Below are 25217 nucleotides of genomic sequence, written 5' to 3'. Positions count from 1 at the left end.
CTCAGGCGGATGTTGTGCCTGAAGACGATATTCTGTTCCTCGGTCTCCTCTGGGGCCAGGAGCGAGGTTCCATCACCACGAAGGGGCTGGGGGTCAGCCTCCACCTGGACCAAGGCAGACTTGGGCACGTCGATCTTGTAGGTGTGGCTGACGGTAACCTGTTGCTCCTTCTCGCTGCATCCAGAAGACTCGAGAGTGGCTGGGGCCGAGGTCACCAAGAGCACAGAGCCCAGCAGGAGCACCAGGGGGAAGCAGAACCTCCCCTGGAGACCCATCCTTGGGGAGACTGGGAACTGATGCTCCTGGAAGCCTGCATCCAGAAGAACATGCAAAAGAAAGCCAGGGACATCTGCTGATGGAAATTGGCCTTTTTAATGGATTCTCAGGGTCCACGGGAAGCTGAGAAACCAGCAAAAAAAATTCATCCTTTATCTCCTGACGGCTCGAATTAGATTATTTTTTTGTTCCTCCTTCATACATTGCACATTCCTGCCTCCTACTTTCCTGACACTGTTCCTACTCCCTGGGAGGCCCTCCTCTTCATTTCTAATTCTGTATTTCACCTGCACTTTAATAATAACAAGAACAACTTCTTGAAGTCAGGGCATACTTTGTGCCAAGCTTTGCTCACCCTAATCTATCCTGACAACACTAACAATTGTAGCTGTATGTGGAACACAAGTTGTGTGCCAGGCACTATTCTAAACATTCTACATTTATTATTTCATTCAATCGTCACAACAACCCTTCATGGAATATATGGTTATCCCCATTTTAGAGATAGGAAAACTGAGGCCCAGCTACCTCAAATGACTTGCCCACAGGCACACATGGCTGAGAGTGGCAGAATGTGAACCTGAGAAATCTGACACCAGAGTCCATTCTGATATAGAGACATCATGCTGCCTCATGAAGATGAGGAGGCAGAGGTTCATGGGATAGTGTTGACCTGGGTACCACGGCCAGAAAGGGCAGAACCTGTTCTCAGCCACTCAGGCGAGTGTCCCACTCACCACCTCTGCCCACAAGTGAGCAAAAGAGCAGAATTTCTAATCAAAAATAACTTCTCCACAAAGTCTTCTCTCACACCCCCTCCCTCACCTCAGCTGGAAATTAGCTCTCCTTCTGCAGAACATTCAGAGCAGAGTATGTGTCCCTCTGAGCATCTCTTAGCAGTGATTCTTGTCTTGTAATTACTCTTGGATGCAACCTGTATCCACACAAGCCTAAGCCTTTTAAGGCCAGGACCCAGAGCCAAGTCCTCTCAGGGACCGCCCCCAAGACAGGAGCACAGAGCCCCACATGCTGAGGGGTTCAGTCAGCCTCCAACTCCTCTGGTGCTCAGGTGATTAGTAAGTCAAGCCACCTGGACCAGAGCTGGCTGTTAGGTTCCACCTCTGCCGCCCACAGAAGGTGTAGACCTCTGGCACCATCTGTGTGCAGGAGGACCCCATCTCTCCTGGGACCCCTGGCCCCCATCTGGGATGGCACATTCTTGATCACTAACAAGCCGAGTCAGGGCAGATGCCAAGGACCTGGTTTGTACCTCACATTGACTCACAGGTGCTCAGTCACCAACCAGTACATCTCTCAGTCAAGCTGTCATCCAGAAACCAGTCTGCAGAGCTGCCTCCTGACAATGGACTCCTGTGACCAACTCAAGACTCACAAGCATTTGTACTAGAGACGGGAGAAGTCAGGAAGCCTAGTCCTTTCCCGGTGGCTATGTCCCAGGCAAACTCAGGGTCTGCCTCTCTGTGTGCGAGGCAGCTCCTATGTACTGAAAGGACAAATGGAGTGGGTCCTAGGTGTCTATCCCTGCGAGTTCAGTTCAGTTCAGTCGCTCAGTCACGTCTGACTCTTTGCGACCCTAGGGACTGCAGCACGCCAGACTTCCCTGTCCATCACCAACTGAGTGTTAGCCTCCTCAGTTGTCAAGTGGGAATAACAGTGGCTGCTTGACTGCATTGTATGTGGAAGGCACTTAGCACCATGCCAGGCACATGTGTGCATGCTCGGGCACTTCAGCTGTGTCTGACTCTCCATGACCCTACTGAGAGAGCCGATTCCTAGGTAGGCTGATAAGAAGTCTGGGGGTCCCCAAGGAGGAGAAAGGGGTCTGGAGTTCTCGAGGAGGAGAAAAGGACAAACTTTTTTTCTTTAAGCGCAGAACTGATGATTCCACAACAAAAGAATTCATCTTGCTGAAGGATATGTTTTTCCTTAAATTCTGTATATAACAATGTATCCTGCTTGAGGACATGTGTCTCCTTCTTGAGAACCTTCTGGCTAATCCTGTCATCTTAAAATGTATATTGTGGGAGTGGATCTAATAAGACCTTTACAACCTTGAGACATTCTTTTGATTTATTGTAATAACCAGTTAAAAAGTATATAGCTCACTTGCTAAGACTAGCAAGTGGGGCAGTCTCCATCCCCCTTCTGATGTCTATGTCAGAAGCTTTCTCTGTCCCTTGTTATACTTTAATAAAACTCTACTACACAAAAGGTCTTGCGTGATCAAGCCCGGTCCCTGGTCCCGAAGCTAAATCTTCTTCAGAGATCTTGAATCCGACATCATTCACCATAAGCTATCACTATGGACTATAGTCCACCAGGCTCCCCTGTCCATAGGGTTTCCCAGGCAAGAATACTGGAGTGGGTTGTCATTCCCTCCTCCAGGGGATCTTCTAGACCTAGAGACGGAACCCACATCTCCTCAGTAGCAGGGGGATTCTTTACCCCATGAGACACCTGAAAGCCCTGCCAAGCACATAGTAAGGCCTCAATAATTATTTTGAGGTTTTATTTTTAATCAGCTACTCAGTATGACTTCCTTTTTTCTCTTATCTCTTTTATTGGGAAGGGTGATATTGAAAAGAATATACAACATAAATTGAATAGTTGGAGAAGGGGACAACAGAGGATGAGATGGCTGGATGGCATCACTGACTCAATGGTTGTGAGTCTGAATGAACTCTGGGAGTTGGTGATGGACAGGGAGGCCTGGCGTGCTGCGATTCAGGGGGTCACAAAGAGTCAGATACGACTGAGTGACTGAACTGAACTGAACTGAACTGAATGAACTGTTATGGGCTTCCCAGTGGCTCAGTGGTAAAGAATCCACCTGCCAATGCAGGAGACACAGGTTTGATCCCTGGGTTGGGAAGATCTCCTGGAGGAGGAAATGGCAACCCACTCCAGTATTCTTGCCTGGAGAATACTATGGACAGAGGAGCCTGACAAGCTACAGTCCTTGTGGTTGCAAAGAGTCAGACATGAGTTAGCGACTGAACACACACACAATGAACTGTTTTAAAGGCAACAGTTGTGGAACCACCATCCAAATTAAGAACTAGAATACCGTGGACCTGGAAGATATTATGCTTAGTGAAATGTCAAACAGAGAAAAATAAATACTCTATGTCTTCACTAATATGTGGAATCTTAAAAATAAATGAATAAATGAAAGAGAAACAGACTCACAGATAGAGAAAATTAGTGGTTATCAAAGAGGAATGAGGTGGGAGAGAGGCAAATGAAGTGAAGTGGATTAAGAGGTACATACTACTAGGTATAAAATAAATGTTACAAGGATATAATGTACAGCAGAGGAAATATAGTCACTATTTTATAACTTCATATGAGGTGTAACCGATGAAATATAAAATTACTACACTGTACACCTGAAACTACTGTAATATTGTTGTCGATTAAAAATTTTTAAAAAAGAACTAGAATACTGCTAATGAAAGTGTTAGTCACTCAGTCGTCTCCAACTCTTTATAACCCCATGGACTGTAGCCTGCCAGGCTCCTCTGTCCATGGGATTCTCCAGGCAAGAATACTGGAGCGGGTTGCCATTTCCTTCTCCAGGGGATCTTCCTGATCCAGGGATCGAACCCAGGTCTCCCACATTGCAGGCAGATTCTTTACTGTCTGAGCCACCAGGGAAGCCCTGAGCCACTAGGGAAGCTGCTAGAATCCTAGAAACCCCCATGTGTCCTCATCTGATACTGCCTCTCCTCCACATCAATAGTTGAAATCAGAGGAACACGATCAAAAGAATTGACCTGGGCAGACTACTTCTGGGCAGAGAAAAAGGAAATTCCCTAGTCATTAAGCCAAATTCTAATACTGTATAAAATCTTTAATTCTTAATAGTCACCATTTATTTCGTATCAGAAAGTGGAGGAAATAAATGCTGAAGGACCCTGGCAGAATTGTTATTTAAAAAATAAGAACATTACAACAGTAAATGTTATTTGTCAAGTTGCTGCTACGTGCAAGGCGTTGACCAGATGCATTAATCCTCATGTAAGATTGGTGTTATTCTCCTTACCCTGAGTGAAGAACCAGGTGTTGAAAGTAAGCTCACTTACCAGGAGCTGCTCAACCAGTAGGCAAACAGACAGGATTCTCATTTAGGTGTATCTGATTGCAAGCCTGTGCTGCTTCATTGATGCGACATTCTGATACAAATAACGGATGAGTTCAGTATATATCATTTCTATGCAATCCCCTCCTTTGAACAAATGTCCTATATGTTGTACCCAAAGATTGTGCCACCATTGTGAACTAACCAGAACAGCCCCAAAGGAAAGCTCTTCTTCATGTTACCCCTTTGCCACACTCACTCCATCTTGGCTCTTTCTATTAATATTATCCAAAGCATGTATTATTGATAATAGTAATAGCACACCTCTTCTGATCACTTATTACATTCCAGGAACTGGACCCAACAGCTTGCAGAGGTAATGGAATGGTCAGTAAGACATTTCTTGTCATCAGCTGATTTAGACAGTTGGTTAATAAGTCCCCAAACATTTTAGAGAACGCTGTACAACTGGAGAGTTTCTGGGGGTGGAGAATTTGGGGTGAATAAGAGATGAATACAGTACCTGCCCCTTGCCTGGAGGAATTCAGAGATGGGAGTTTTCTTGGAACAGGCTGCATAGCAGACATTAGAGGGAAGCCACAGTGGGAGGGCTTGCACCCCAGAGTTTGGGGAGACAAGGTATGTAAGTCCTTCCACAGGTGAAGTTCATGCCACAAAAATGACGCATCTGGGGCCAGAGTTGAGATGCACCCGCCACAGCTCACTCCAGGGGGCGAACTACCAGAGGAGGTGCTCAGAGGGTAGAATGGGGATGGTCTGAAGAAAAGAGGGGGCAGGTGGAACCAGCTCTGGGAGCAGCTGCCTTAACAAGGCATCTGATAACCAGAGGGAACTATAACAGCCCTTGCTTAACGAAATGCCTTTTACCTTCTCTTCTGACCCCCGACCCTGCCTCAGTGAGCAATGTGCTAGTTGGAGTGGGGGAGATGGAAGAAGGAAAGCAACTTACCAGGCCAAATGTGACCCCCCCGCTCCCACCCGCTCACTCATCTTTGGATTCCAACATCACCCTAAACTGAGTGAAAAGAAAAGCTGCAGCTTGGGTGGGAGACCGAGACTCTGATATGGGAATGGACCTGCCTTTCACAAAAGGGGTTCTCTTCCAAACCCCGAAATGACCAACAGAGCTCTGGAATCTGCTGGAGATCTTTGTCAGAAGATGGAGAAGGTGAGGAGCACCAGTAGAGTGATTTGGAAGGTAGGTGTAGGATAAAAATGACCGTATTTCATCGTTACTGTCTTCCAAAGTTCAGCTGAGTGATAAATCAGTCACACACACATTCTCTGCTTACTTCCCTAGGATGGAAACTGAGGCTCAGAGCCAACAAGCAATGTGCCCCCTGATTGTGCAAGGAAACTGCAAGATCGTAGACTGGAACCCAGGAGCACAGTGTCCACTAACTGAGCCATTAACTTCTGGGCGCTCTGCCATCACCAGTTACCACACAGATGGATCTGAAAAAGCACTTTCTAGGTACAGGCTGCACACCAGTTTCCACTGTCAAATCTCCGCTTCCCAGGCAAAAATAGAGCTAAAAAGGCAGGCTTCAGACCTCTCTGCCCACTGCTGTTATCCAACTACCCCCCTACCCCCAGCCCATGGCTTGCTATTCTCCAAAATATAAATGGAGTGCAGATGGTTTTCTGAAGAAGTTCTGAACAAACGCAAAAAAATCCATGGACTCTTGTCATAAACCTCAGCAGGACTGGGCATAGCCCACCCAGTCTCTCCATGTTTGTCTTTGAAGCCTGGAATAGGGGAAATCCCAGAAGCCCTTGTAGGAGTGTTCACTGTCACCCATCCCTCCAAGTTGTAACAAGATGTCCTTGCTAATTACAGCCTCTTGGATGCCACACGTTGAGGTCAGATTTTCCTGCTGCTGCTGCTGCTGCTAAGTCACTTCAGTTGTGTCCAACTCTGTGTGACCCCAAGAACTGCAGCCCACCAGGCCCCTCCATCCATGGGATTTTCCAGGCAAGAGTACTGGAGTGGGTTGCCATTGCCGTTTCAGCAGATTTTCCTAGGCAGGGGTATTTCTCGAAAGATGATGAGAATGGCGGAGTCCTCAACCTAGCTCTTCTGTCAAGGGTAATGGGCGGGAGGAGATGCCTTCTGGCTCTCTCTCCGACACGTGGCAGGGGGCTCAGGGGAAGAAGGGGATGACTTCACCCACTCTTTTATGAACGGTGACCACAGACAGAGCTCTGTGAGGACAGGGAGGAGACAGCGAGGGCAGTACACGTCACCCGGAAAAATGCAGGGCAAGTTTCTGAATGGGGATGATTATCCTATGGGGAACAGTTTTCCGTGGAGAGAAGAGTAACTGCTGTAGGAATATATTGGCAAAGGCTGTAGGAGCGCCGGGAAAACGCACGCAGGAAACCAGGCGTCCTCGAGGATCAGTTTCATTGACTGACGTGCATGTGGTGCATGCTAAGTCACTTCAGTCATGTCTTTGCAAATCTATGGACTGTCGCCCACCAGGCTCCTCTGTCCATGGGGATTCTCCAGGCAAGAATACTGGAGTGGCTCCAGGGGAAATCTGTCCCAACCCAAGGATCGAACCCGAATCTCTTGCATCTTCTGCATTGGCAGGAGGTTTGTTACCACTAGTGCCAGCTGGGAAGCCCCTCATTGACTGAACCTTTATTTAATTCTGACTTCAGGAGGGGCGGTGGATGATGGGGAGAAATAGGAGCCGTGTGCATTAAAACTCAGGACAAATGCTGCCTCCTATTGCTGTTCTGAGAAAGGTTCTTTGAGGTGTATCCTGCTGACGATGAACTGGATGGATGTTCCCCCTAGTTCAGCCCTGAGGCTGAACTGATGTCACTGGGCTCTACATTTATGCTTTATTTCATTCTCTTTTGGCAGCCACATCTACCCCTGTGGCTTTCATTTCCAACTAAACACTGAGAGCTCCCCGATCTATATGTGCGTTCCTACCTGAGACATCCCTGTAAGCTCAGGGATGACAGTGGCCGTGACTGTTGAATTTCTCCATATTCACAGCCTTAAACCACAGTCCTGGCCAAAATAATATTTTGTGTAAATAAGAATAGCCACTGGGTTTCTGCTGGTGTGTTTTTGCTTGTGTGTTTATTAGATGATGGGTACTGTGTCACATGCTTAATAATGAGACAGGATTCTCATTTAATCCTCAAAATCCTGGTAGTCAATTGATGTCATTTTTTGTTACAGGTGCTCAGAGAGGTTAAGTAAGTTGCCTAAGGACACACAGCTAATAAGAAGCAAGTGTATTAGTCGCTCAGTCGTGTCTGACTCTTTAGCGACACCGTGGACTGAAGTCCACCAGGCTCCTCTGTCCATGGGATTTCCCAGGCAAGAAGACTGGAGTGGGTTGCCATTTCCTTCTCCAGGGGATCTTCCCAACCCAGAAATTGAACCCAGGTCTCCTGCATTGTAGGTGGATTCTTTACCATCTGAGCTAAGGAATATATCCCAAGCTGGGATCAAGACCAGGTCTGTCCACTCCCCATATCCTTGTTCTTCATTTCTCTGCTATAATTATTGCATCAAATGGAAAAAATCCGATAAGATTACTACATGTGAAAAAGAGACCAAATGTCCGCCTTCCTGAAATGTTTCAGAGAGGGATTCTCCAAAATAAAGGAAGCCCAAGGCATACCGAGTGCTCAGTTAAACACAAACTTTTTCTGAGCAGTACCAAAGATAAACCCCTGGAAAGAGAAATTATTGTTTGTCCCATAAAGAGGTTAAATTCTGGTCAGTTATCTTGAGAGGCTGGAAAGCTCTCTTCCTAGGAGACACAAAGCACACCAAGACGTCTGTCTGTAGGGGTAATTATCAACCAAGTCTTTGGCCAGAGGAGAAGGATGGACTGTAATCCCAGATAGTCCTCTCCAATCCTAGGGCTGGTGGTCTTTATGTCACTTCATTTTCTCCAAAGAAGGGCAGGAATAAAATATACTACTTAGATCAAAGAGAGTAGTGGCCAATTTCTTAGCTACCATTACAGATCTATTTAAATTTAGGGCTTTCTCTGGTTCCCTTATTACCTCATCTTGCCCTTACAGTTAACCACAGCAAATAAGAGCACTGCTTTGGGTTTTAGAAAAGCTGTATTATCTTGGATTTCAGGGTGGAATCACTTCAAAAGATATTCTGTCCCCAAATGAAAGGGTGAACATCACTGAGCTAGGAAGGAAAGTGAAGGAGGTGGGTAGCTAGGGATGTCGCGATGTCACAAAAGTTCCCTGGAAAATCTACTCCTCTCCCAAACTCCCTCTGGCATATTCACCAGTGATCTGTTAACTCAGGGTCTTTTAACTCTAAAGACCCTGAGTGACTCGAGGGTCTTTTAAGTCAAACATTCAGTCTAGGAGAACAAGTTCTCATGCAACTGAGTACTTGCCGTGGCTCAACTCACCGTGGCCTGGAAACCTTACGTGAGGAGTTTCACCTTTGTATCTTTTTCTCCTGCAGGTTGCAAACACCTATGATACACAAGGCCTTCCCTGGTGGCTCAGTCGTAAAGAATTCTCCTGCCAAAGCAGGAGACGTGGGTTCACTTCCTGGGTCAGGAAGATCCCCTAGAGAAGAAAATGACAAGACACTTCAGTATTCTTGCCTGGGAAATGCCATGGACAGAGGAGCTTGGTGGACTGAGATCCATGGGGTTGCAAAAGAGTCAGACATGACTTAGCAACTAAACAACAACAAATGATGCCCAAGGTCATACTGTTTCCACCTGGGTCACTCTTTAGACAAACCAAGTGTATATGAGCACTTTCATTTCTAGTCTTTGTGATGTTGAACTCTGCACAGCCATTCTCCATAGGACATGAGTCAGCAAGTTGTGAGTGAGGATGAAAAATTGATTTTATGTGATAAGGCTTAATACGGTCACATTTCAGACCTCAGTTCCCTCAACTCAACCACTCTGCTAGTTCAGTGGAATACACCCAGTGAGTGGCCAAGAAATCCTTGTGAAGATCTCACACTGCCATGCAATACCCCTTCTCACAAAGAACTCTATCAAGTCTGCCTATGTGCCATAGGCTGGAAAAGATAAAGGATGGCATTCCTGACCCAGCCTCAGCACTCAATCACTTTTTCTTAGATTGCTCGTGTGATTATTTTGTTCTATCAACTGAATCTCTCTTTAACATTTTTTTTTTTACTTGATTGCATCAGGTCTTAGGGCACTCAAGATATTCATTACATCATAAATCTTTCACTGCGGTGCATAGGCTCAGGAGTTGTGGCACACAGACTTAGTTGCCCCAAGGCATGTGGAATCTTAGTTCCCTAACCAGGGATTGAAGCTAGGTCTTGCGCGTTACAAGGCAGATTCTTAAACTCTGGACCACCAGGGAAGTCTCTATCAACTGAATCTTAATCCACCCTGCAAAGACTCACATGGGTGATGAGAAAGTGGCTACCATTTTCTAAGCACTTATTATGTGCCAGCCTCTATACTAAGAATGTTTAGAAGCTCCAGTAAAGATATTTGTTTATCCCCCAGGAAGGTCACACACACAAAAAAAGACCTTCATTTTGCTTTCAAGGGAACGCACAGGCTCATGCATGAGGAGAAGACAAAATGGGCACAAGGGCAAAAATTCAGAGACCTCGAACCACATCAAACCAAACACCCAGGCTCCAGAATGACTAAATATTACCTTATACAAAATTAACCTTATTCCCTATGGCCCTGAGGGCGTCTGATGAGAAACTATACTTGCAGCTGAATGATAAGGAAGAGAGACACGTCATGAAAAAGTTGCAATTCCTTTCTTTAGTTTAGCATGTGGTTTTCCACATATTGAAATAACTTGAAAGCTCCAGCCTTCTATCAAAGAGGAGAGGCCTTTCCTTGTTAATTTCCAAGGATTTGCACTGCTCCACCCACACTCACTGGATCTCTCTTTGAGACCAACAGCACATATTCAGATGGTGGCTGGTTGTCATTAACAGTGAGTCTACTGTGCTGAAACCCAGAAAAGCCCCTGAAATCTCAGATCTGAGATCTCAGCTTCATCGGCTCGCATTCTGGTGACTCCAGATACTGCTACAGAACCTCAACCATGATCTCATGTCTGTATCCAGACCTTATAGGAGCCAAGGCTCTGGAATGAGCACTGGGTGGACAAGAGTTTCCACTGGGTCTGGGCACGATTTCCTCTGGCATCTTCTTGGGAACAGACCTCAGTCTACCCTTCATTTCAAACCACAGACAAGGACTGGGATGGAAACCAGAAGCCACAAGATGATTTCAAGTCATGCTGTCCTATTTTCTGTCTTCCAGGAGTCAACTACAGCCCACAAACTTGGGGACATAGCAGGATTCAGAATTGCATCAAAGAATGTCAGGTGGTTTTTTCCCTCCTCCCTGGGAAAATAATACTGATGCTAGTACTCTTTATTCCTTCCTAAGTTCCTTCTCCCAACACTCTCGCCTTGATTCTGAGTCTCCAACAAATGTCCAAATGCCAAAAAACACTGAGTTTTTTCCATGTAGTCTCTGTGCTCAGCCAGCCACCAATCTATAGTCTTGGCTGAGCAGGTGTCACCCGATAGCTTAGTAATACTTCAGCTTCTCCAAGAACCAGTGGACTTTGGGCACTGTGGTTAACCTATGTCCAGATTTGGGCAGTTTCTCATTTTTATGCTAGGACTTGTTTTTTTCTTAATGCTTATATAGGCAACTCAGTTTTGTGCTTTTAAGTGTTTGTTCTCACTCATTCTTTCTCTCTCCTTCTCTTAGCTCTCTCCCAAACATAAAAATAGATAAATAGATACGTAAATGAAAACATCTCCCAAAACTAACCCACAACATTATTCCTTGAACAGTTTCAAAATGTTTCCTTTGTGGCATTATGGGTAATAGCATTAAGATTTTGAGAAAAGACATTGTCCTCTTACAATAAGAATCAAAACTGATCAAATTAAATATTTGAATAAACTTCAAAGCTCTTCAGGTTCATTCACAAACATCATCTTTATTGGAATATACAAAATCCAGAAAAGAAAAAAGTTATAATAGTTTCCTGATCACAACTAAAATGAAAGCTCCATTTTAGAATTTTTAAAAGTGAAATATAGCAGATAAATTACAAAAACAGAGAAGTCTTTGACATTGTAAAGCCAACAAAAAAATAGAGATGAGAACCTGCTAGACTTAAAAGAAACATTAATATAAAAATCTATTATTCCATGTGGAAATTTCCCTACAATACAGACTGTATCTGGCCAGGTAAGAATATTGTGCTTAGCTCAGTTGGGGAATCAAGTATACCATTGGTTAGGAACATGTTACTCAGGTCCTGGGAAATATTATTAGGAAATAGTATTTCCTAACTGGAAATAAATATCACCTCATGGAGTTGACAGGAGACCAATTACTCTGCCTGGATATTCAGGATCTGGAAGTGAAGCCCATGAATTCATTCACACCTGGCCACCACCCTCCCCCTACAGGTAGAATCTTCAGAGATTGGTGCTCTTACCTTGGATGCTGTGGGGTACCACTTCCAATACTTCTGCTACCTGGAAGCCGGGCCTCTGGGGCTGCAGACCTTGGTGCTCGTTCTCTAATTCCCTCAGCTGTTCTCTCTGGGTTTAAATCCCATCCAGGCCAGGGGAGGAGCCAAGAGGGACTCTTGGGTGTTCCCTTCTCTTCCCAGCAAAAACTCAGTTAAGAGATAATGAACAAGTCTTTCTTATTCTAACCAGGAAAGGAAAAAATATATACAAAATTTCCCCTCTTTGTTTTTACTTCAGTTACACAGCAGCTAAAAATACTGGAGGCTGTTTCCATTTAAGTAGGTCCAGAATAAGGTTATTAAAAGAGTTTGCATGTCTCCTGGCCAAGAGCAGGGTCTCAGGGTTTGAAAGTGCATTCAGCGAGTCTCTCTTTTTTTGCTGTTTCAGGCACGCTGGGATTTATTGCCTACCATTTTTAAAATAGGAGAAGACGTCAAGCATAGAAAGAAACAAGTGGAGACCTCAGGGACAGAACCTCTGTGACTCCCTCCCCCTCTCCCTCCATTGACTCACAGCTGGGAGTGGTGGGTTTCTGAGGACACCTGAGAGCAATAGCAGACCCAGAGGGTCCACTTCCCAGCCCATTCTGACCCCCAGCCCTTCCCAGAGGCCTCCCGCTCACCAGCACTGAAAAGCCCCATCACCAGGAAGGCACAGTGGTGCCCTTTCATCTACCCTTCCCCTTTTGCCATCGGATGGCCAGGCCTTTACCCTTTCTATGAACCAGCTGTTCCAATAGGTCACAGCCCTACCCTCCACCCCTCTCCTGCCCTGCTTGAGGTGGATTCTGGAGCACATATCTACAACATAATGCAACGAGCCCACATGTTTTAGTTCAGCTCCATAGTCATCAAATGTTGTTGGAGAGAGAGCAGGAGAAGGAAGAGGACAGAAGAGATGTGGGATCAGGGAGCTGCTCTCAGAAGTGTGAAGGTGTGCCCAGAGCCAGACTGAGTGTATCTGAAGCTTGTGTCTGCTACTGGCAGATGAACTTTGACTTAACCTCTTCCTGCCTCTGCTTATTTATCTCTAAACAAGAATAATGTGATTATGGTGAAGAGTAAATGAGTTGATACATGTAAAGAATTTTGACTAATCCCAGGGATACAATGGTGGTTCAATAACTGTTGGCTTCAGGGGAGGGAGGAAGGGATAAATTAGGAATTTGTGATTAACAGATACAGGCAACTATTTATAAAATAGATAAACAACAAGGACCTACTACATAGCACAGGAACTGTATTCAAAATCTTGTAATAACCTTGTAATGGAAAAGAACCTGAAAAACAATATGCGTGTGTGTGTGTGTGTGTGTGTGTGTGTGTGTGTGTGTGTGTATTTTTGACTAGCCTGAAGAGGGAGGGAAAAACAATCAAAGGAGAGGAGTCAGGTCCCACATGGGATCCACGCTGCACAAAGAGAAGGAAACTGTCACAAGATGTAAGACATAGAGCAATGGAGTTCAGAGAAAGCAAGAATCCAGAACCAGACCTAAGACCCTAACCACAAGCCATAAGCACTTTCACCCTGTCCATGACAGGATGGACAGAATCAGTCATGGGAGCAGGGGCGGGGTTTCCCACAGATTGTCAGATGGAGGTTGGAGCTGATTTTATTTAACTCTCTAAGAAAGGTGACTTCCATTGCCATTCATGTTACAGGATTTCTTCTCAGTAGCCCTCATTTTGAGATCCATAGTGCTGGTTGACTTCTCTATGTGTTTATGCAGAGGCTCATTAATTTCAATAAGAGCTCCTGGAGAATAAGGACTTAGTTTTCTTCTTTTCCCCTCACTACCTATGGTATTGCCAAGTACATAATGCATTACTTAAAATTTTCCAGCATGACAGATTTATTCCTTGAGATGCCCAAGGACAAAGCAAATTCCCCAAACCTATCCAGGCCTAATGAATGGTGGAAGGCACTGTTTTGTCTGCCTCCCCAACCCCCTTGCCCTTCCTCTTGCCCATGAGAACCCCAATTTTACTTAAATAGCCACTTGCCTTCTCCTGATTTTGGGCTTCAGGGGTGTATAGGCCCATTCCATGCTCGAGGAAGCGGGTTCTGATTTATCTAAACTAACCAGGGTAATTCCACAGTCCTTACTACTGACTGGTTCAGACAAGAACATGCAATGCTTTAGGGATCAGTGAGTTGTAAGGAGAGGCTACTGATGAGGCTTCAGGGGAAGGTCCTAACTAAAAAAAAAAATAAATGACTCAGAGAGGAAATAAACATTGTCCCATCTTTATATAAAGCCTGAGACTGTGTCAGATACCTTGCAACCAAATGTAGGGAGTCTTAGCCAAAGACAAAGAAAATCTTTCAGAGATGGCCAAGCAGAAAGATAGCAGGAATCTGGGATTTTTAATGACATTGCTAAGCTGCTGAATTAATTGCCCCTCAAGTTTTTCTTTAGGCTCCCAGGTGGTTCAGTGGGTAAAGAACCCACCTGCCAATGCAAGAGATGCAAGAGACACTGGTTCAGTCCCTGAGTCAGGAAGATCCTCTGGAGAAGGAAACGGCAACCCACTCCAGTATTCTTGCCTGGAAAATCCCATGGACAGAGAAGCCTGGGGGGCTATAGTCCGTGGGGTTGCAAAGAGCAAGATGCAACTTAGCACACAAGTTTTCTACTTCAGCACTTTCTTGAGTCAGGATTTTGCTTCTTAGAACTGAGAGCGTTCCACAGGATTCTACATTTCTCTGTTAATTTATTGATAGAAAAGTGATTTATTGACATCCCACTAAGAACATAAACAGAGAGAGATAGAAAACCCTAGGAAGAAATCATCACAGCCAGGGATGGGCCATAACTTACAGACAAGTAAATCAGTTTCCAAAGCTTTCTGTTCCTTGAGCAGCACTGCATGGCCTTCAGGTTGGGACTCCATGGTAGATTTTAAATTCTTTTTTTTTTTTTTTTAATATTTTAAAATCTTTATTGGGACTTTCCTTGTGGTTCAGCTGGTAAAGAATCCGCCTACAATGTTTGATCCCTGGGTTGGGAAGATCTCCTGGAGAAGGGAAAGGCTACCCACTCCAGTATTCTGGCTTGGAGAATTCTGTGGACCGTATAGACCATGGAGTCGCAAAGAGTCAAATGTGATTGGGTGACTTTCACTTCACACCATATATTTAAATTTATGGACCACAGCCTTGTCTAACTCAATGAAATTATGAGCCATGCCTTGTAGGGCCTCCCAAGACAGACAGGTCATGGTGGAGAGTTCTGACAAACTATGGCCCACTGGAGAAGAGAATGGCAACATTTTTTAATGTTTGTTCTTATTTCACAAATGGATAATTAAGGAATTATGCGTCATAAAGAAGGAACCTAAGTGAGCTATATTATGGGTATGCTGTCTTTGCTCATACATTTGGAGAGTTTATTTTTTTAAACTCCAAAATCACTGAAGATGGTGACTGCAACCATGAAATTAAAAGACGCTTGCTCCTTGGAAGAAAAGCTATGACCAACCTAGACAGCATATTAAAAAGCAGAGACATTAATTTGCCAACAAAAGTCTGTCTAGTCAAAGCAATAGTTTTTCCAGTGGTCATGTATGGGATGTGAGAGTTGGACTATAAAGAAAGTTGAGTGCCGAAGAATTGATGTTTTTGAACTGTGGTATTGGAGAAGACTTTATAGAGTCCCTTGGATTGCATGGAGATCAAACCAGTCAATCCTAAAGGAAATCAGTCCTAAATAATCATTGGAAAGACTGATGCTAAAACTGAAACTCCAATACTTTGGCCACCTGATGCGAAGAACTGACTCATTGGAAAAGACCCTGATGCTGGGAAAGATTGAAGGCAGGAGGAGAAGGGGACGACAGAGGATGAGATGGTTAGATGGCATCACCGACTCAATGGACATGAGTTTGAGTAAGCTCTGGGAGTCGGTGATAGATAGGGAAGCCTGGCGTGCTGCAGTCCATGGGGTCGCAAAGATTGGCACACTCAGACACAACTGAGAGACTGAACTGAACTGAATCTTTATTGAATTTGTTACAGTATTGCTTCCATTTTATGTTTTGATTTTTGGGCCCAAGGCATATGGAATCTTAGTTCTCTGACCAGGGATTGTACCCAAACCCCTTGCATTGAAAGGCAAAGTCTTAACCACTGGACCACCAGGGAAGTCCCTAAATGGCCATAGATTCTTTGCAGCTTCTCCCTGCAAGGGACTGAATTTATGTCCCCACTACTTGAACCCGACTTACCTTTGTGATTTCCTTTGCCTGAAAGATTGAGGCTAAGTGTCACTATGAACCTGAGCTTGAGCCTCAAGTGGCCTTGAAGCTTCTACTCTCACCATCTTGGAAAACAAATGCCTTCCAATGAAGAAGGAGCACAGGAAAAAGAGGCCTCTCCAGCCTCGCTGAAGCCGCAGACATTTGAATGAGCCCAGCCAATACTACGTGAGCCATCCTGGCCCCAGTCTACTCCAAACTGCCAACCCACAGAATTATGAACAAATAAGTCATTATTTAAAGTCACTGTATTTTGGAGAGGTTTGCTATGCAACAATGGAAAAATCATATGGAGCCTATACCCAAACTAGGGGAATAGTTTAACTCGAAACTAATTTCAACCCATTATTCTGTCCAAATAAATGTAACCCATCCCAGAACAACCTGGAAAAAGAAAAGTTGCTTGTTCAAATGGTGGTTCAACCAACATGTTATTATATCATCTTCTTTTATTTGAGAAAGATGTAGGAAAAAGCATTCCAACTGTGGTCATATCCAATTTTATTTGTCCTAAGAAATCACCCAAAACACAGAACACCAGTGTGCTGGCTATGGAGGAACCCAAATCACTTGTGTCTAGTTTGGAGACCTGGAGCTGGCTTTAGCTGGTCTGGGTCTGGTTTGAGCTGGTTGGAAGATATGTCTTAGTATCTTTAATTAGGATTCTGCTGAATCTAAAGGAACTAAAACACAAACTGAACAGACCTCCACTGTCAAGATCTCGTCTCCGCTCACTTGCTCGCTGTGTCTTTGCTCTAAGTTTTTATCTATTCTATACCCACAGGAGGAGAAGGCAATGGCACCCCACTCCAGTACTCTTGCCTGGAAAATCCCATGGATGGAGGAGCCTGGAAGGCTGCAGTCCACGGGGTCGCTGAAGGTCGGACATGACTGAGTGACTTCACTTTCACTTTTCACTTTCCTGCATTGGAGAAGGCAATGGCACCCCACTCCAGTGTTCTTGCCTGGAGAATCCCATGGGCGGAGGAGCCTGGTGGGCTGCTGTCTATGGGGTTGCGCAGAGTCGGACACGACTGAATCGACTTAGCAGCAGCAGCAGCACCATGCCCACAGGGACCCATTCCCTTCGTGGTAGACTCTGATTTCAAATTCTAATAGTGTTTACGGGGATATGGAATCTTTGATTTTTAAATGCACAGGTGCTTGCAAAATAAACAGAATATGGCATTCAGCAAACAGGAGGGTTTATTACTCCCTTCAAGGCAATGGGAGACCTTGGTTCTTCTTTCATCAATATTTTCTTCTCTGGGTCAATATTCTGTGATATCTATCTCAGTAGAAGTCGATATCTTCTTATTAATTTCTTTTCGCTATAACATTTGTAATGAGCTGATGACCTGAAATGTGTGGGGTCAGAAGGCTAGATTTGTAGCTGCTGCTGCTGCTGCTGCTAAATTGCTTCAGTCATGTCCGACTTGTAGCAAGGGACCTGGAACCTTGAAGGGGATGGCAGTTTGGTCTTTATGAGGCTCTTTATGCATCCCTTGCCCACAGATCACTGTTTTGTAGATATCATTATTATTTTCATTATAAACATAACATAATTATAGACTAACTAGAACATGCATAAAAATGTAAAGAAGAAAATTAACTGTAATTTAATTACTGTAATTTCCACAACCAGAGATAACAACTGATTTTTTTTCTACAGATGTATACATATATGAAGAAACGTCCATATCCGCACCTATGGATAAAAAAGATTAAACAAGATTACATTATATATTTTTTGCTCAATTTTATATAGTAAATTTTTTCCCAATTTTTTTATGCACTTTCAAGGACCTGCTTTTTATGCTGCATAGTATTCTGATATATGCATCTAATACACGGGGGAAAGGACTGATTACAAAGGGAAACAAAGGCATTGGGGACAGTAATGAAAATGTTCTATACCTTGGCTGTCAAAGGACTACATAGATTTGTCAGTATTCATTGAATCATATTCTTTAAAAGGATCAATTTTAATGTATATTAATTGTATCTCAATAAATCCAAGGGAGGGGAAAGAATTAGCTAAAGAACCACCTCAAAATATGAAGCAGTTCTGCTCAGATCTTTGTCTACTGTTTAATTTCTGTCTTGACAGCACATGGGAATAACCAGGGAGTTTTTAATAAAATAAAATGCCAGAGGTGTTGGGAAGGGAAACCAGAGACTCTGATTTAACTGGCCATGGGTTGGGCCAATGAATTAGATTTTCTGAAAGTTCCAATGGTGACTCTAAAATATGCAGCCAAGGTTGAGAACCACTGGTCTACACAAGAATTCATTTGGACCAAAGAGGCAGAAGGAGATAAAATGGAATGTATACATTTCAGAATCATAAAATAATTTTAGAAATTTCCATGTTTATTAGTCCACTGATGTTTTGGTCTGATTTTACCCCCCCCACACACCAAGGCCTGAGGTAGTCCTATAAATATTCTTATTGTAATGTAACTCAAATACTATAGAATTTGTTCTTTTAAAATATACAATTCAGTGGTTCTTAGCATATTCATCAGATTGTGTAATCATTAACAGTATTTACTTTGAGAACATTTTCTTCAACCTAAAAACAAACCCCCACTAGTCACTTCTCATTTCTCCTTCGCCAAGCCTGTGGCAGCCACTAATCTACCCGCAGTCTCACTGATCTCACCTATTCTAGACATTTAAAATAAATGAAATCCTACAGTATATGAACTTTGTGACTGATTTCTTTCACTTACCATAGTGTTTTTAACGTTCATATAGAGTGCATCAGTACTTCATTCCTTTTCCTGGCCAAATAATATTCCGTCGTATGGATATACTACATTTTATCCATTCATCCATTGATGGAAACTTGAGTCATGTCCACTTTTTGCCTATAATGAATGTTACTACTAGGAACATTTTTGCACAGGTTTTTATGCAGATACATGTTTTCATTTCTCTTGATATTCACCTAGGTATGGAATTGATTTCTGGGCCATATGGTAACTTTATTATGTTTAACTTTTTGAGGAACTGTCAAATGATTTCCAAAGTGGCTACACCATTTTACTTTCCCACTAGCTGTGTCTAAGAGTTCCAATTTCTTCGTGTCCTCTCCAACATTTGTTTGTTGTCTGTCTTTCTTAATTAGAGTAATCCCAGTGTGTGTGATGACTGGTGCATGAGTGGTTCAGTGGTAGAATTCTCACCTGCCATGTGGGAGGCCCAGATTCCACTCCCAGTCCATGCAGCCACAGCATCCCCTTTGGAGCTTCCCTGGTAGCTAAGCTGGTAAAGAATCCGCCTGCAATGCAGGAGATCTGGGTTTTATCCCTGGATTGGGAAGATCACCTGGAGAATGGAATGGCCACCCACTCCAGTATTCTGGCCTGGAGAATTTCATGGACTGTATAGTCAATGGGGTCGCAAAGAGTCAAACATGACTGAGCGACTTTTACTTTCAGTGTGTGTGAAGCAATATCTTGAGGTTTTGATTTGCATTTTATCAATAATTAATAATGTTGAGCATTTTTTTATCTGCTTATTGGCCACTTGTATATCTTCTTTGGAAAAATGTCTATTCAAATCCTTTGCCCATCTTTAAATTGAATTATTCATTTTTTATTGTTGTATTGAAAGGGTTCATTATATATTCTGGACATTAGACCCTTAATAAATAAATGATTTGCAAATATTTTCTTCCATTCTTTGGATTGTCTTTTCACTTTCTTGATGGTGTACTTTGAAGCACAAAAATTTTTAATTTTGATGAAGTCAAATTTATTCTTTTTTTCTTTCGTTGCTGATGCTTTAGGTATCATATATAAGAAACCATTGACTAATCTCAGATCATGAGATTTACAAGTTTTCATCTAAGTTTTTTATAGCTTAGGCTCTTATATCTAGGTCAATGATCCATTTTGAGTTAACTTTAGTATATGTCGGGAGGTAGGGGTCCAACTTTATTCTTTTGCATGCATCCAGTTGTCTTAACACCATTTTATTAGAAAGATATTTTTTCCCTGAATAAATTGTCTTGGTACTCATATTAAAAAATCATAGTCATGTATTTTTTGAGTTTTACCTCTGCTCACCTGGAAGAAATGTATGTTTATTCTGTCAGTTGATTAGAAGCTCTCAATCCAGTTGTTCACATCCACAGGTCACTGGGCTCAGTGTCCAATAGTTGTGACTTTCAAGTGCCAGTTCCCACTGGGTCCTTAACAAATACTTTTTGATAAACTGATCTTAAGGTTAATCCATTGCATAAACAGAGCATAATTTGTTTCTGATTGAGTTGATTGGTCTGATTCCAGTGGCTCTCTCCAATCAGCCAGAAGGACCAAACTTACCTGTAAAAGTCAACAGTCTTAGATTTGGAGTGGTGAAAGAATCTTTGGGATGATGGGTGCCTCTCAAGTGGGACTACGATTTTGTCTCTTCCTCTCTCCTGTGTGACTCATGGTTAAATCCTGATTTATTCTAAGCTAATCATAGTTATTTTCAGTCTCTATGAAATAGGTTGATTTAGGAAAAAAATTTTGATCTACTTCTGTCAAATGGGGCTTCTGGAAAATTTTTTATGTATGAAAAGAATGAGTCCTTCTCCTTCCCATGGCTCTGGCCACACTTGCCTGGAATATGGCAGCCATCTTATAACTATGAGGGAGCTAAATGGGACAAAGTATGACAGAGCAGAACTGTGAGAGGAATCTGAGTCCTTAATGACATTTCTTGAAGCCTGAGCCCACCTGGGAGCTTTCCTACCTTGGGACTTCTCTTGATCTGAGACAATATATTTCTTCGTTGTTTGAAGCAATTGGGCCAGGGTGCTTTGTTACTTGTATTCAGATCATTCTAACTAATACAGACCTCCTGACTTTTTACAGAAAATGCCCTTAAACTGCAAAAGTTTAAGGGGACTGTAAAACTGAGCACAGTGACCCAGGGACCTGACATTCTCCAAGGGGAGTTCCCAAACTCAGCCTCATCTGAGCTTCCTTGAGATCTACAAGGAGACCTACTCTCTAGGCTGACGATGATGGAAAAATTATGGTACACAGGTTGAACTTCATCCAAGGACTGAGCCCCTGGCTTCCTCAGGGAGGGCAGCTCATCTCTACTGCTTTACTGAAAAAAGAATAGAATTTTGGTATTAATGTATTTAATATATCCTTATCCTCTAAAACTGTTGGTTATAAAGGAAGTGGGCTTCCCTGGTGGCTCTATGGTAAATAACCTGCCTGCCAATGCAGGAGACGTGTGTTCCATCCCTGGTTCGGGGAGATCCCATGGACAGAGGATGCTGACGGGCTACAGTTCATGGGGTTGCAAAAGAGAAGGACATGAAGGAGAGGCTAAACAACAACAACAGAGGGAATGCTTTTACATTCTAAGTGGAATAATAAAATCTCAACATCTTTGGATCAGGAGGGAGACAGGAGAAGCCATACATACAGAATCTCCTCCCTGATAGTAGTCCTTCTCCAGCCAGGGCTGCTCGCCACCCTAATAGGATGGAAATTTCAGTTGTATATTGAAACCAGCATGTATGCGATTTTGAGAGCTTCCTAACTCTTCCCAGGTCCACACTCAGTGACATCACATTGGTGGCTTAAAAATCACTGAGTATTTATAGCATGGAAATCAGCAAGGAGCTTTCTCTTTCTGGAGAACCAAGTGTTCAGTGTTACCAGCATACCACTGGAAATTCCTCTCTCTGTCCTCCTGGGGCTTGAATGCTCCTTTATACAACCAAGGTATCGTAATATCTCCCAAACTTCATGACTATAAATCAAAGAAGAGAAAGACCCCACTGTCCCTCCCTGAAGATGACTAACTGCTGAAATATGATAGGAAAATTCAATCAGTTGCTCTACAAACTGAGTCATAGCCTCCTATCTCAAATTTTCCTTCTAAGGCCAGGCTGTTCAGACTTCCGTTTTACGGTTTTTGTTTTTATTTTTAACGCAACTTTGATTCTCCCTAATCACCTAATTGCCAGCATTTTCATTTATGTTTTTTTTTTTTAATTGCTGTTCTCTCAGAGTGTAGGATTACAGCAAGGCTGCTGTGTGGTAGCTATTCCATTGCAAGCAAGGGCAAAGCCACAGCTAATGATAAGGTCTTACTGTGGAACTGCTGAGGTCACCCATTTAAGCCCATCTGTGGTCTCTGGGAGATGAGTCTATGCATAGCTCCCTGGTGACTGAGGGTACCTCTGTAGACTTATCCCTCTGGCCACCTCTCCTCCCATCTCCTTCCATCTCTGTTATCCCATATCCATCCCCATCCAGGCTCTATAAGGCTCTTCTTTCTCCCACTCTCTTCCCAATTACAGGTTTGGGAAAGGGGACAAAATTCATTGTCAACACAAGTCATCCCCACTGGAACCTAAAGTTGAAGATAATTTGTTTTGAATTATGGGATATTTCAGATATACAGAAAGGTATAGAGTATTATGTGTGTTAGTCAGTCAGTAGTGTCTGACTCTTTGCAACCCCATGGACTGTAGCCCGCTATGGTCCTCTGTCCATGGAATTCTCCAGGCAAGAATATTGGAGTGGGTTGCTATTCCTTTCTCCAGAAGAATATTGTAAGCACTCTTAAACTTCTACCCAGCTTATGAAATAAAGCTATATAAACACTGTTAAAGTGTCTGCATGTGCCTCTCTGATTATATTGCCCTGTCTCCAAGAGAGAAACATCTTCCTGAAATTGAGACAATTATTCCAGTTGCCTGTCTTTATACTTTTACTATACATGTCTATATGTAAGCCTAAAAACAGTATACAAAATTGGTTTGTGTGCTTCTAAGCTTTATGCAAATGGTATCATATATATTGTATGTCTCTTTCTGAAACTTGCTTTATATCTATTAATATTATGCTTTTATCCATGTTTGTATTAATTTTTTTATTTTTCCTGTGCCACACGTCTTGTAGGACCTCAGTTCCCCAACCAGGGATTGAACCTGGCCATGACAATGAGAGCATGGAATCCTAACCACTAGGCTGTCAGGGACTCTCTGTATTATTTTTCTATTGCTATGTAGCATACTACCCCAAATGCAATAGCTTAAAAGAGCACTCATTATCTCATGGTTTCTATGGACCCAGAGTCCAGACATAGCTTAACTGGGTCCTCTGCTCAGGGTTTCATGAGGTTGCAATCAAGGTGTTGACTATGCTGCATTCTCATCTGAAGGCCTGACTGGGGAAGAATCTGCTTCTAAGCTCATTCTGTTTTTGGCATAATTCTTTTCCTTGAGTTTGTGTGGTTGAGAGCACTGGATTTTTTAGAGAACATCCACTTCCCTGCCATGTGGCCCTCTCCCTAGGCAGGTCACCTTATAGCAGCTGGCTTCTTTGCAAGGTCAGTAAATCTCTTACTCTAGTCTGCTAAAATGGAATTATATAATGTATAGGATTGCTCTTGTTGATTTTGCCATAGTGCATTGATTAGAATCAAGGTACAGGTTCTGCCTGCATTCCAGGGGAGGGGGCTACACAAAGATGTGGATACCAGTACATGGGGATTATTGGGATCTTGTCTGCCTAGGATCGATCTGCCACAATGTTGATACATGTCACTCTGGTCCACTTATTTCTGTTGTTACCTGCATTGTATGAATACACCACAAAAATCTACCCATTTTGCTGTTAATGATTAGGTGATTAGGGTAATTCCAATTACTTGAAGTTATAAATAATGCTATGCTTAATAATCCTTACAGGTCTTTTCTATACATGGGAAAAAGTTTTAGACCCTGAAGCACACATCTTCAACTTTACTAAATATGGCTAAATTATTCTCTGGAGTAGTTATACCTATTTCTATTCTACCCAGGAGTATATGACTCTCCTACTCTTGAAATAGAATTACTTTACTTTTTTACATTATGGGCAACCTGGCATGAGTGAAACAGTGTCGGCTGGACCTATTTATCATTTTCCTAATCAATACTAAGGTTGAGTATTTTTTTCCTTTTTTTTCAGTTATTGTTTGTTTCTGCTTCTGGGAACTGTCCTGGATTTTGTGTATTTTCTTATTGATTTGTAGTCCTTTATGTATCCTAGATCTTAATTCTTGTCATTATTGCACTAACACTATTTTCTTCCTATTTGTGCTTCTCTTTTAACTATTTTTCCTGTTATTTTTCTGTGCAGACGTTTTTCATTTTAATTTGTTCAAATTTATCAGCCTTTCCCTTTATGATTTGTTGTTTTAATGACTTAAGAACTATTTCTCTATCTTTAGGTAAATAAATAGGCACCTATATTTTCCTATAAAGGTATCAAAGTTTTGCTTAACACATTTAGATTTCTATAGTAGTATACCCAGAATTTATGTTTTAGTATACCCAGGGTAAAAGAAAGCATCCAATTTTAGTTTCTTTTTCTATGTAGATACCTAGTTGTTTTAACATCATTTATTTAATAGGCCATGTTAGCCCCTCTAATATGCTATGTCATCTCTAATTTATTATGGTTTCATAGACGGACCTTTGTTGGCAAAGTAATGTCTCTGCTTTTCAATATGCTATCTAGGTTGGTCATAACTTTCCTTCCAAGGAGTAAGCGTCTTTCAATTCATGGCTGCAATCACCATCTGTAGTGATTTTGGAGCCCAAAAAGATAAAGTCTGACACTGTTTCCACTGTTTCCCCATCTATTTGCCATGAAGTGATGGGACCGGAAGCCATGATCTTTGTTTTCTGAATGTTGAGCTTTAAGCCAACTTTTTCACTCTCCACTTTCACTTTCATCAAGAGGCTTTTGAGTTCCTCTTCACTTTCTGCCATAAGGGTGGTGTCATCTGCATATCTGAGGTGATTGATATTTCTCCCGGCAATCTTGATTCCAGCTTGTGCTTCTTCCAGCCCAGTGTTTCTCATGATGTACTCTGCATATAAGTTAAATAAGCAGGGTGACAATATACAGCCTTGACGTACTCCTTTTCCTATTTGGAACCAGTCTGTTGTTCCATGTCCAATTCTAACTGTTGCTTCCTGATCTGCATACAGATTTCTCAAGAGGCAGGTCAGGTG

General features: G+C 42.8%; 1 protein-coding gene across 1 annotated transcript in view; it reads right to left on the bottom strand.

The window, feature by feature from the left end:
* The window catches only part of TNN (tenascin N), a 72568-nt gene extending 60609 nt beyond the window's left edge, over positions 1-11959 (bottom strand). The window contains exons 1-2 of the mRNA XM_010850097.1: positions 11894-11959; positions 4-310 (exon numbers count right to left, since the gene is read on the bottom strand). Coding sequence (XP_010848399.1) covers positions 4-275 — 272 coding nt within the window. The 5' untranslated portion in view covers positions 276-310; positions 11894-11959. The remainder of the gene's footprint in view (positions 1-3; positions 311-11893) is intronic.
* Positions 11960-25217: the final 13258 nt, after the last annotated feature.

This window comes from Bison bison, unplaced genomic scaffold (genome assembly GCF_000754665.1).
Source record: "Bison bison bison isolate TAMUID 2011002044 unplaced genomic scaffold, Bison_UMD1.0 scf7180017864289, whole genome shotgun sequence".
NCBI lineage: Eukaryota > Metazoa > Chordata > Mammalia > Artiodactyla > Bovidae > Bison > Bison bison.
Note: the sequence above shows the minus strand (reverse complement) of the source record. Positions and strands in the feature narration are given on the sequence as shown.